Genomic DNA, 13,016 nt, shown 5'->3' on the forward strand with positions numbered 1-13,016 from the left:
CGGGGAGCCCGCGGTGACCCTCTGGGCTCCTCTGGGCAGCAACGGTGGAGGAGGGGGGATGGATATGAAAATGGCTCTCCCTTTGACACACACTGGCTGCAAACCAAGGTCCCGATCCGGCACAGCGCTGCCCAGGCAGGGCTGAGGAGACGCCGGGAGCTATTTTGCTGCCACTGCCAAGCTCATGCAGTCAATACTTGTATTTCCATTAGACCTAATGACCCTGTCCTCCCCACTGCAGCCTGCACAAGTATCAGCATTTATTACAGAGAGAAATATTTACAGCATTCCTTCCCCTCCTGGCACTCTACAAAGGGACACATATAAGCTTTGGTGTCTTTGAAAGAAAAAAACCACTCACAAACATTTGCCTGTCACTGGCCACAAGAACACGTGCCATCGGGGCCAGCAAGGAACCGAGTATCACAACGAGACGCCGAGACAGAGACAAGACAGCAGCGCTAGCTGGCCCGTGGAGTGCTGGTTAAGGTTTCCCCTTGCCTAGAGCAAAGATTTCTCTCCCCTCCCCAGGAAATACAAGTCCCGCGCCTGACCCCGGGCGACACCGCCAACGCTGGCAGGGGAACTCAAAGGGAGCCTGTGCTGATCGACTCGGCAAGTCCAACAGAAAAGCAACAAATATCTCATCTTGCTGCGTCGAGTCTTTTCAAGTATCGCTCACTGTAAACATTGGGGGTTTGTTGGGTTGTACTGCAAGGAATCGGAGGCGGCTGCCAGAAACCACCACCAAAACGCAACCGAGGTGGCGTCAGCCCAGCTCTGCCCGACGGGGAGAGGGCAGCCGCCGCCGCTTCTGCTCAAGTGGTACCTGCAGAAACCAGCAACGCGCCGACCGCGGCCATGCCACGACCGCGGCCACGCCACGACCGCGGCCACGCTACCGCCCAGGGAGCTGCCGGATCAGCGCGGCGGTGCCGGCGCCCGGCGAGGCAGAATGGGGGCAGAAAGGGGGAAAGCATTTAAAATCAGATTTTTCCTCGTTCGACAGTAAGTGGGATTTAAAAAAAATATATATATATTGACACTATATAAATACATAGATAAAGCTGGATTTCAAGACAGGTTGGATGATCTGATGGTTTTGCAATTCGGGTAAAGTTCCGTCTAGTGCCTATAAGTTACTCAGCCACTGAACTATCTTCTGGCTAAACTGCTATTTCACTTGTGTAAAAAGGTGTGGTGCAAACTTGTGCTCATATTTTTTATAAGATCCCAAAAAGAAGAAAATTTCGCTTTTCCAGACTTTCCAATTAGCGTAAGAGTCCATTCGCAGAATGCCTGAGCCGCGTCCTCGGGAGTCTCTCGAGGACAGGATTCAGAGCTGGACTTTGTTGCCAGGATCATCTCTGTGGCCTCTGTGGTTTTTGCTCTATTTCTTTTTTTTTTTTCTCTCTTTTTCTTTCTTTTTTTAAAAAAAACCTTTAAATAAAGTTTTATTTTCTAATATACATCAAACAATTTTCATGCAAAGCAGCAGTCATGGAGACATCCAGACTTCCCAGGTTCCTTCTTTCCATGTATACTTGCAGAATTGATCCATCTTGATTTGACTCTGATTGAGATGCTTTGTCTTTCCCTCTTCCTGCCTTTTCAAACCGGATCCTAGATGATTTTGAACACAGTCCTTGGGCCAGTCTCTGATCCCTCCATAAGAGCCTTGGTATTTATACGTGTCCAGCGCCTTTCTTGCTTGTTCTCCGTCTTAATTCCCGAGAGTCCATGCAATCCTCTGCCCTTTGCCATCTGTGAGCACCGCAACCTTTCTTCAGCTCTCAATAGACATGGCACCAATAAGTTGCTCTACTTTGTATGCCAGACGCTGCCTACGTGCCTGTTCATCCTGCTCCAGAGCCCCAATGAGCTGGGACAGAAAAAAATAAAAAGGGAGAAAAAAAGAAGAGAAAGAAGTCAGTGTGTGAGGGGGGGTGGTGGGGGCGGGTAGGCAGCAGGACGGGAGCAACGTGAACTGTGGATGCGTGAAACTTAAATGCCGAATGGCAAAGCAACACGATGAGCGCTTCGCCACGTCGCAGCCGTGCTCATCGATTCGTCGGGCTGCTCGGTGCATGTTGCCCGCACGCACCATCGGTCCCGCTCTTGTACCTTAGACTCCACTTTTCTTGTCTCATTTAGCATGAAAGTTATGAGATTTTTAAACCCTAATAGGAAAATCGCTGTGGCATTGTATCACAAATGCATACACGCAATTAAATGACAAAACCTTTCCCTTTAATGGACATAATTGCAAAATAGGTTCTTCTTACTCTGAAATGGAGGGATGGAACAGATGGCGAGAACTTGGTTTCAAGTGATGCATTCATTAGAGGAGCTCGTGCTGCCAGGGATTCTTTGCACAGAGGAGTCTGCGTCACCGCAACACGGGATTTGTACTGTGCGCTTCCCAAAAGACAGGGATGTTTCTGGGGAGCTTCACTGGGTCACGGTGATTTTCCACTGCATTTAGGAGTGGGCTGCACTAGGCATAAGCCAAGGCTGAGGAATGCAGTTGCTCCCACAATATTTTAGCTCCCAGTCCCCTGGGAAGTATGCTACAGGCACGGCCAGGACCCGAACCACCTTGTGCATGAACAGGACAGAGCGGGGCAGCAGCGGTGCGAGCTACCGTGGTGCTGCATCAAGGACGAGGGAGGAGGGGGGAGTGCTGGGCAGCAGCACGGGCGATCGCTGCCCGACCCGCTACCGCACAGCACCGCGGCTCCTCTCCCACGCCGCACGTGCCGCGGGGTGCCGTAGCCTCTGCACCCGCCCCGGGGGTCACCCACCTCTTCGCTGTACTTGCTGACGTAGGAGTAGATCTCGTTGAGGGCGCTCAGCATGTTGAACTCGGCGGAGTGCAGGCGCGACTGCTCAGCGAGGTAGGCGTTCATGTCTTGGTCGCTGATGGCGGGGAGCTTGGCAATGTCTGCGTAATACCTGCGGGAAGGAAGGGCCAAGGCGGGCCGTGAGAAACACGGAGGCTCAAAATGCCCCTCTTCTCCTTGGGATTTAAACTGGCTCTGCAGGGAAAAGGACATCATTTTGCTTTATGCTTACATCTAGCAAAACGGGATCCGGCCTGTAACAAGCTGAAATCAAGAGCGGCGATGCTCGGCAGCGCTGAGCTGTGCTCGCTGCCAGAGCCACCCTGCTGCATCATTGGCTACCGAGAGCAAAGCCGCTCGGTGCAGGAGGTCGGGCAGGACTGGAGCCAGCCCTGGACCCACGCTGCTGCCGCCCGCGCGCCGCTGCTCACCTCTCCACCCAGCTCTTGTAGCTGGGGATGTCCTTGGCGTACAGCAGCTTGTTGGAGGGGGAATCCTTGCCCAGGCGGTGCTCCGAGGTGGAGCAGGAATCCATGAAGGTCTGAGCCACGACGGAGAGGCAGGCATCTGTGATGCTGCCTTTGTGGATGTCAAACACGAACTGGGGGTTTTTGATTACGTTCACCCAGAATCGGAGAGGGAGGCTGTAGGGAAAGCAAGAAACAGAATTATGTATTAAGACAAAGGCTAGGAAAAGATGCTTGCTGCAGTTTGTGCTCCCAGGCAGAATAAAGATGGTGGGAAGCAGCAACGACCTGAATGGGAGCTGGGCCAGGTCCATCAAACACCAGTTAGCCCAGTCCTGCTTGTGATGGGTCCCGCTATGCCTGGGCTGGACACCGCTGCCCTGCACACCCCAGGAACCGCTCTGGGGCCTGATCCTGCACAGAAAGGCAGAGGAGGGGAGAGCCCGGCGGGCAGCCGGCGCTGAGGACAGGCTGGCTGTGCCGGGGCAGAGCTGAGCGGTGTTCGGTGGCACCGGGTGAGCAGCTCCGCGAGGGGCCCATTAAACTGAGCGCGTTGGAGTGGGAGTCTGCGGTGCAGGGCTGCGCCCGGGGCAGTGGCGCTGCCGCCCCCACGCTGAGCCGCCGCTGCCCGGCCACTCCGCAGTCCATCATCTGTGAGCAGTGCAGCAGGCATCAGAGGCTTTGTCCCCAAATCCCGGGGCCTTTGTAATCAAAGGGAAATTATTATTCCTTTTTTCTTTGGCTGTATAGCAGGATCAAAAAAAACAGCTGCTGCCTTCTATTACCTTTCAAGTCTCAGCTCGCTCCCTCTATCCAGCTAGCTGCACTGAAGGCTTCAGCCTTAACTCTTGCTGCACTGAAGGCAAGCGGCTCAGCCGCACCCCGGCACCACCAGCTCCCCCGACCCCTCATTACCCCGGCTCTCTCTTCCAAGCCCCTGTGTTTGCTTTGACCTGGTCCCGTGGCATAAGCCTTCTCCCACGTTCCCACCAAAATTTCCTTTCTGGGAGTGCTGCAGCCAACCAAAGTGCTCAGCAGAGCTGTTAGTTCAGAGACCAAATTCCCACCCTTCTCCGGAGCCCCCCGTGCCCCGGGGCAGAAGGGAGGACCAGCGCTCGGGTGGGCTGATGGCTCTGGCAGAGCAAACTCTGCCAGTCGGCGCTTGCTTTATTATTGCTCCAGAAGTCTCTTTTTTTTTTTTGCGATTCTAGAATTTTTATCCTAATAATTGCTTCTTCTAAGGCTTTCAGTAAATTGTTTTTAGCTTCCCACAGCCTTAGCAGGGAACCCAGCTTTTGCAGCCGTGATGATTAGAGGCCTTTTAAACCACGAGGGACTCTGCGGAAAATACAAAGTCTTGAGGGAGCAACCATTTGTTGTGCTTTTTTTTCTTCCTCGCAGAGGTAAATTTCTAACCCACGGAGCTTTTAATCCTAAAATAACAGCAGAGGCAGAGACGTGAGAGCTCCTATTGTTCAGAGGAGGCTGAACCTGGCTGCAGTCCGTGCCGGCCACACATGGGGCTGGCTCCTTCCCCCCTTGCCACCCCCTCCCACCGCCCAAACGCTCCAGCTGCTGCCCGAAGCACTGGGGAAGGGGCAGCGCTCTGCCAAGCTCTCCCCTCCCAGCTGCGCCGGCATTCGTGCCACAGCGCGGTTGCGCAGGCAGGGTGGTGCGGGCACGGAAACCTGCTTCCCTCTAGCAGACCGGCCCTGCAAACCCAGCCATTTCCAAAGTCCGGGTGAGTGCATCTACAGCCTGAGGCCAGTGCCCAGCTCCCACTCGGGCAGAGGACTCAGAGATAGCCGGGCTCGTGGTTTAACGCTGCGCTGGGGTTTCAGCTTGTGTGTGCCCTCGGGGGGGCAGCACAAACCAGGACCAAACCCCACTGCCATACCTGCACAGGGCACTGGGACAGCAGCGGTGCTGGCTGAAAAGCATTAGCACGGCTTTGTGGTGCCTCTCATGCTTTGGAGCTATGGGACTTGGCTGTTCCCAGCCTTCCCAAAGCTCTTCCCTCATCTCTGTTTTTCCCCAGGGCACAGATAATTGCTCGGTACTCAGGTCTGCCCCCACTTCCACCCTCCTCCTCCATTCTTACCAATTGCTCTTCCACGTGTGCCTCACGTCTGTGTCATGGATGCCGTGCTTATCCGCCTGCTCATCCAAGAAATCGAACATATACTTGATGGCCAGCGGGAGCGCGCTGCCGCGGTGCACGGTGCTGAACAGCGTCTCAAACAAGTCGTCCACGAATTTCTGTAGCGTACCCTAATGGGAGCAGCAACCGAGAAGGTGAAGGGAGGGACGGGCGCACGCTTGGCTAAGCCGCGGTGGCAGGAGGGGAGGCCAGATGGTGTTACCGGCTCTGCACAGCCCTGCAAAGCGCCGCCACGGACGCCACAGGAATAATAAGGTCGGGGTCTTAACAAACACCGACTGTGCTGCCAGAGGGCCCTGGGGGAATGCTCCAGCCTGCAGCTACTCATGGCTGCACTTTCTCTTTATTTCTAACCTGAACCAATTTATTTTGCTTTCAAAACCAAATCTGTGTTATCTACAGTGATGAACACACGGTGAAAGACAGGAATGCTCTCTCTGGCCAAGGAAACTGGTTAAATATTTACAGGAACTGCTGCATCTCTTCAACTTCACACAGCGCAGAAGACTGAAGTATGGCAGCAATCACCGTGCAGTGTGAGGGAATCTGGGCTGTGTTTCTGCTGCTGCTCCAGGAGCCACCCAACTCCTGGGGCCCAGGAAAGCCCAGCAGGGACAGTCGCCCCTGGAGCTGAGCATCGTTAGGGACTGCACAGGACCCCCGGCAAGGTGTATGGACAGACCTCCCCATGCATTTCCCAAGCGAATTTAGCGCACGGCAGTTACCTTTGTAGCTAATAGCCTGGTCAGGTAGATTTCGGATACCATCTTACTGCCCCGGTCTCCTTCCTTTTGGTCTCCGTGGTCGTGGTTTTTGACCAAGTGCCAGACCTTGACGCCGCTCTCCAGGTCGGGGGTGATCATGGGGGCGCGGGAGCGCAGGCTGTCGGGGCTGCCCGTGTAGCGGAAGGTGGAGTCTGAGCGACGGGAAGAGAAGTTGGTCACGCTCAAAGCAAACCCTTTTCATTTCCCTGTCTCTTCTCAGTGATGCCACCGTGCTTGGTAATGCCAAAATCATCCGCACTGGCTTTTTTTTTTAATGGGGTAATGAAATGTAATGCCAGCCAGGCACCCACAAAATTTGGTGTTTGTCAAAGACACAGGTTGGTCTTCACCAAATAGAGTCCCTCAGACTTGAGCCTTTCTGTTTTCACACTCAGACGTGGGACTTTGCCGCTCCCTTCACACCCTTTACTTATGTGAACTCAATCATACGAGTCCACGCAAGACATCTCCCTGAGTTACAGCTCATTAACACATTAACCCTGGGCACCAACTCCTGCGGCACCGGAGGCCTGGTATCAGTATTTTGTAAATAATAACAAGCTGTGCGGCACAAAGGGCAGAAGAAAACTGTTGTTCTTGAGCCTTTCATTAGAGCAACAAGGGCTCAAGCTGAGCAGCGACTGCAGAGCCCGAGGCCAGCCCTGCATCGCAGCCGTGCCACCCGCAGGGCTGTGCGGGGTGGCCTCCCCACTGTCCCCACGTCTGTCCTCCTTCCCAGCAGGCAAAGGGGAGCTTAAAGGGGAGCAGACAAAGGTTTTTCCCTTAATTGCTGAGAAACCACGGAGGGATGTGAGATATATTTAACTTCCCAAGCAATGTGCCTCCCTGGATCCCATCTATGGCATCTCCAAGCTGAGACACGGGGCTGACTAGCACTGCCAGGCGCTGCTGGGTTTTTCTGTTCTCACTAAATTTCTTTGTTCTCCGAGAATCTTGTGCATTTTTCTCAAGTTTAGCCTCCAATGCGCTGCTCGCCCTCCTCAGCAAGAATAAGGGGATCAATCATAAATCAGCCGAGGGAAATACACAAGTCATTACCAAAGTAGCTAGATTTTCATCCCTGATTAAGGCGTAGATAAATGACTACTCCAACTGATATAATTAAGGAGACAGACAGGGGGACAGCTAGGGAAGCATCTAGTAATTCTATTTTTAAACATAGCTCTCTACTGATATATAATGGGGGAAGTAAATAAGTACCTAATTTAAATTCTGTCTGCACAATTAGAGGTATTAATCTTAACATAAGCGATGATAGTTCACATTGGTAGTTTGCAAAAACTTTTCCATCTGACATAGATCAACGAGCACCGAAGACTCAGGTTGTGTGACCCAGCCTTGGCTTTTCCATCACCCGAAGCGCTGGCACGCGGGTGAACTACACCTCGCAGGGAGAAATGCCTTTTTCACCTGGCTTTTGCCTGAAGATTCTCCTGTGGACGGCTCCTCGGAACCCTTGCTCGAGAGAAAAACACATTGTTTTGGAAGCTATAACTGAGAGAGGAAGACGGGTTTGTCAGGAGACCTCTCGTTTGTAAAACACTGTGTAAAATGAAAGATAATGAAAGATCAGTGCACTAGAGATTTTGCCACTGCTGCCTTTTATGGAAGTCTATTATTACTATTACTGGGGATTTAGTGCTATAAACGCACACCTGGCACCTTGCAGACTCATTTACTCAGGCTGCAGCGTCTTCAGGGACCCTCTGTGAAGTGCCGAGCCCTGCTATAATGCGAGTAATGAATTCCCAGGTGTGCACAGCCGAGCACACCGAGTTAAGATTGCTGCTACCCATTTTTGACCCATTAGCTAAGAATTCAGGATCCTCCACTTAGAGAAGAAATAGATGAAGGAATCGGGCTTTTCGCTGGTGCAGCCCTGCTTATGTGCGAGGGACGTCAAGTGGCTGTCCTGCAGCGGCAGCCCCACGGGTGCGCCGAGCATCCATCCCCTCGGAGGCAAAAGCCTTTCCCTGGGCTTTTCCAAGACCCTCTTTCCCAAAGGCCGCTCACATGGGGCTTCACATTTCCTTTTCCCTCCTCTCGGCTTCTCTAGTCTTTTTGCTGTTCTGCTCATAGATGGAAAAGCCTTTGCAAAAAACCAGTAGCCAAGGGCATTTGTTTGGCACATGAGCGTACTTTCATTTTGGCTGACGTCGTGTGGTTCTTTGGGGGAAGCTGCTGCTTTTCCCTCACCTAATTCCCTTAAGGCGTTGCCTTCCTGCAACAAAGGCAGCTTCAGTACCAGCCCCATCAAGATACATTCTCAAGTAAAGCTGCAAGCTCCAGGCTGGCTCTAAAACATCCAGTGCAGCAGGAGCAAAGCCCAGTCGCCATCGTTTCCCGGCCCTTAACTCCGCTTCTTACCGTATCTACTAATAGACGTCCGGGATATACTGGCAGAGGCAGGAATATTGTAGGAGGAGGTCTGTTTGGGAACAAGAGCCACAACTGAGCGGTCTGATACCTGGGGAGGCAAAGGAAGAGAAGAAAAGATCACCGGCTGCTCAAGGTAACACAAGTCCCCCGGGCCCGGCCTCGGCAGGAGCTGTCGGCACGGCACGGGGCTCCCGGGGGCGCGGGAGGCGATCCCGCCGGCCAGCCCTTGGAGGGACACGCTCCTGGTCTGGCTGAGCTCTGTGCTGGGCTGGCAGCAGCTCTACAGCGAGGGACTGACGGAAAGAAGCGATAAATCAAAAGATGCATTGAAGATGTTTTTGGTCGTTCTGATTTAAGATTACATTTTATCCAATAAAAATGAGAATCTCGAGAATTGTTGTGATCCAATTAAAGTAACAATGCAGAGGGAATAAAACGGCTATAATAACGTTATGGACCATAAAACATTCCTATTAAACCATTTTTTATTTTAGCAATTTTTACAAACTTTAAAGGTTTGATTTACAGCTGAGCAAGTCATAAAGCCATCTTTCAGGGTATTAAATTGTCAGTCCTCTACTGCACTAGAGAAGTAATTAAATGCTGGGAAGTCAAACTATAAATGAACATTAGTGCTAACAAGATTTTGTTACAGCAGATTTTAGTAGCCATGTTTAATTTTATCCTCCCTATAAATCTAGTAGTCACTGGAAGTTTTTAAACTTATTTGCCTTAATTAAGGTTCTGCAGGTTGCCAGAGAACGGGCCTGAGTGTCTTTTAATTTTGAACCTGTGGCCCGTGGTGCAGCAGGGCGAGGGCGCGGGGAGCGGCGTCACCGCATCTCGCAGGCTGACCGACCCGCCGGGGCCCAGCCAGCACGTTATGTAGAGGAGCTGTACAAAAGAAATGTCTCTTTAGGCCAGAAAAAATTGTTTTTGGAGCTAAGTCCTCCATTATTTGCCAGGAGTCCTGCGAGGGACACGGCCCTGTCCCTACGCATGGCGAAGCTCCAGGGCAGCCACTGGATTTTCCCCCTCCCGGCATCTCCCCACGCTATCAGCAGAAGGGGTGTTTGTACAACATCTGCTGCCGTGAGGTGAGCTGCACGCAGCGATCGTCACTGCCTAATGCTCCCTCCACAGCTTTGGGTTCTGTTCAGATGAAAGATTTCATGTAAGTGCAAATTATTATTATTGTTAGTGATAGTGAAAATAATAGTCACTTGTGCTTCACAGTACCAATGTGAGATATTCCTAAGCAAAACACTTCAAACACCTCCGTTATTTCCTCTTCTGCTCCTGCCTCACTTCATCCAATTTATTAAGTCAATGGAAGAAACGATCAGTGGTAATATTATTTTCTGAGGCTGTTATTAGCTGCCACTTCAGTTCAATTTCACTAGGGAGGAACGTGAACGTGCCGGCAGCCCAGGGTGCTCCCGCAGAGGCAGCAGCTCCCCGGCTGCTGTGCCGGGATCCAGTTCTACCGGGACTGTGGTTAACTGGGAGAGAGGCATTAAAAATTCCACATGCACACAGAGCACTCTCACTCTCTAAATTTTGGGTCGAATGGCTCTTGTCAGCTAAAAACTACCAGCGTGCAAATTAGCATCAGATGTAACACACATTCGTTTCCCATCTCGCTCCGCTGTTGCCCCACTCCCATAAAACCCCAGAGACGCCTGCGAAGCTGGCTGGCTGTTTTATAACTTTATAAATATTCCGATTCTTCTACAAGCTGGAAACGTGCTGCACAAAACACCTTAAAAAAAAGAAAAATAAAACCTGAGGTGAGGAACGCAGCAGTGCAGAAGCCCAGACACCCTGTGTTTGTGTGGGCTAGTGAGGATGCAGGGAGGATGCCGGCCCTACCGCCCTCGGCTCCTGGGTCTCATTTTCCACACAAATCTTCCCTCTCTGCTTCTAATTTTTCATTTAAAATAGTTTTCTAGTCTTGGCCTTTCCAGACTCACAGTGGCTGACAGGTATTCATGCTCTGCTGCCTCTGAGTTAACCCTGCATGGGCCACTGTAAATCATTTGATATTAAATTCAGGGTTTCATTTTTCTTGAGTAAAAGCACGCAGGGCGAGACTCTCCCGTGGAGTTTAATAGGCATGAAACCAAAAGGGTACTACACAAATGTAATACAATTCCTTACAATATAGTTTAAAAGCTCCAGAGAATTTAACAAAGAATTACACCTATTTAACCTATACATCTATTTTTATAAATGAAAAAATAAGCAGCAGGCATAGAGTTCTCTACGTAATTCTATAAAGTGGTTCAAAAAATATTACAGAAAGATGACTATTTCTTTTTCAGTCCAATCTGGCTTTTGCCTGCAAAGGCTCCCTATGAAAAACACATTTTATCGGTTGATGCAGATATATATTGTACTTTTATCGCCCTAAACATGTAGAAAACAAACGTAACAGTGTCAAAAACAAACGTAACAGTGCCAAAATCCAGCAGCCAGGTGTGGAGCTGAGAAACTCGTGGAATTAAATAACTGCCCTCTGCAAAGCTTCCCCAGCCTGCCCCAGAGCATGGGGAGCGGGAGGCTGGTTTGGTCCCTGGCAGGAGTTTGAGCCCCAGGAGCTGCAGGGACGGAGCTGCGGAGCAGAGGGACCCCAGAAATCAGGAGCAGGGGCAAGGCTGCGAGGAGCAGGCAGTTTCTGGTCCTTCAGCGCTTACTCTCAGGCGACAGCACCTCTCCAAAATACTACAAAGCGCCAGGTGTCCTGGGATGGAAACACGGGATGCACATCCCCAGTTACTGCGTGCAAACCCGGAGATGGCTTTGCCTTCAGATCAGCGGATAAAAGTAGACCAAGAATAAAGACAAGAGAGCTCTGAATAAGAGATGGAGAGAGCGTTACAGAGCTAGCTTTCATTTTTTCTAGAAATTTAGAAATCCTCCTCACTAGTCCTCCAGAAGCTGGAGAAATCTAGATTTCATTTTCATGGCTTGAACCACACCTGCTTTGTATGTGACACTCCTGTTAAATTGGTGAGGCAGCAGCACCTGGAACGCAAATGATTTGATACCCTCTCCCAAGCTGTGCCTTTGCCCACATTTTTGTTTTGCTGTGTAGTCCTGGAGCATCTGTATTTTTGATAACCAATAAAAACATTTATTACTCAAACAGAAAAAAAACCTGGTAGGAATAAAATAAAAATAAAAATTAAAAAAAAAAAAAATCACTGTTTTTGGCAAAAGCCCTGCCTTGACAAGGTTTCTGTTGCAGTCGAGCGAACTTGGCTTCTTTTTACGGCTGAAACAGCTCTATGGGTCTGTGCAGAGCTCAGGCCAGAGCAGGGAGAGACATGTGCAATTGCTACCCAGTTAGATGTTTGGCAGCAAACTTCTACGTTGTTTCACAGCAAAACTGACATTCAAATGGCAGGAATAGCTGCAGCATCTTGAGTGCTGCAAGGATGTTGTTTATTTTGAGGGTAAACTTGTGGCTCAGATTTTCCCACAGGCACTAAAATGAAAGTATTCCCTCCCCTCACACCCAACACACATCAGGCAAACACGGCTTTCACGTGTGACTTCCTTAGATGACTTTTAACGATCAAGGCACAATAAAGTCTCGCTGCTTCCTTGCACGTTAGTTAATCCCTTGCAACTGTCAGGTAAAACAGATTTTAGAAACAATGGAATTCATCTGCACAACTTGTATGACATTTTACAGTAATCTGAGTTTAAATCCTTCGGGCTGCTTGGAGAAGTTGACCCTCGAGGTGCTTTTTCACAGGCACTTTGCATATTTATGCCATTCTCTCTGCCTCGCTCCCTGATGATATGGCTCCTGTCAATACTGGCTCGCATTCAGCTTACACAGCATGAGTCACGCTGATGGACTTGCGATGGTGTATAAACAGAGAAAGATGCCAGATAAAATACTAAACCCTTCTGTGTAGGTAGTGATGGACAGTAGTAGGTTACAGGTCCCAATTAATGCAGTTATCCTCCGCTGTAGACAGGCTTTGAGTAAAAGCCTTTGATTCTCTTTAACCAAACCTTCCTCAGTTCTGGCTTTATGTCTTTTTCCATCTCTCGTGCGCCACAAGAAGCCCCTTCCAACAGATGCACGCCTCTCCAGGGCGGGCTGGGCTGGGCTGGGGCACGCATGCTGCGAAAGCTAAAGATGGCAACAATTTCTTAGGCCACCTTGCCCACCCTGGCTGATGCACCACAGAGCATCTTCGCTGTCTAGCTTAGTTTTGTATGACTTTATTGGCAAAACTCCTGTTACTTGGCTTGGAAGACTAGGTCTGAGACTTAGGAGGTTTGATGTCATCACTCTGTCAAGAAGTAGCCCCTGATATTCACCCTTTCTTGGCCTGGCTCCATGCCATACCTCCCCACAGCA

The 13,016-nt window shown here is 50.6% G+C and overlaps 1 protein-coding gene across 3 annotated transcripts in view; it reads right to left on the minus strand.

Moving 5' to 3' along the window:
• Positions 1-1,013: 1,013 nt before the first annotated feature.
• Positions 1,014-13,016, minus strand: part of PLXNA2 (plexin A2) — a 181,514-nt gene continuing 169,511 nt past the window's right edge. For all 3 annotated transcript variants that reach the window (XM_075115349.1, XM_075115348.1, XM_075115350.1), the window contains 6 exons: positions 8,624-8,723; positions 6,197-6,387; positions 5,412-5,581; positions 3,275-3,487; positions 2,805-2,955; positions 1,014-1,882 (listed from right to left, as the gene is read on the minus strand). In XM_075115349.1, coding sequence (XP_074971450.1) covers positions 1,787-1,882; positions 2,805-2,955; positions 3,275-3,487; positions 5,412-5,581; positions 6,197-6,387; positions 8,624-8,723 — 921 coding nt within the window. In that variant the 3' untranslated portion in view covers positions 1,014-1,786. The remainder of the gene's footprint in view (positions 1,883-2,804; positions 2,956-3,274; positions 3,488-5,411; positions 5,582-6,196; positions 6,388-8,623; positions 8,724-13,016) is intronic.

This window comes from Phalacrocorax aristotelis, chromosome 21, assembly GCF_949628215.1.
Source record: "Phalacrocorax aristotelis chromosome 21, bGulAri2.1, whole genome shotgun sequence".
Lineage (NCBI taxonomy): Eukaryota > Metazoa > Chordata > Aves > Suliformes > Phalacrocoracidae > Phalacrocorax > Phalacrocorax aristotelis.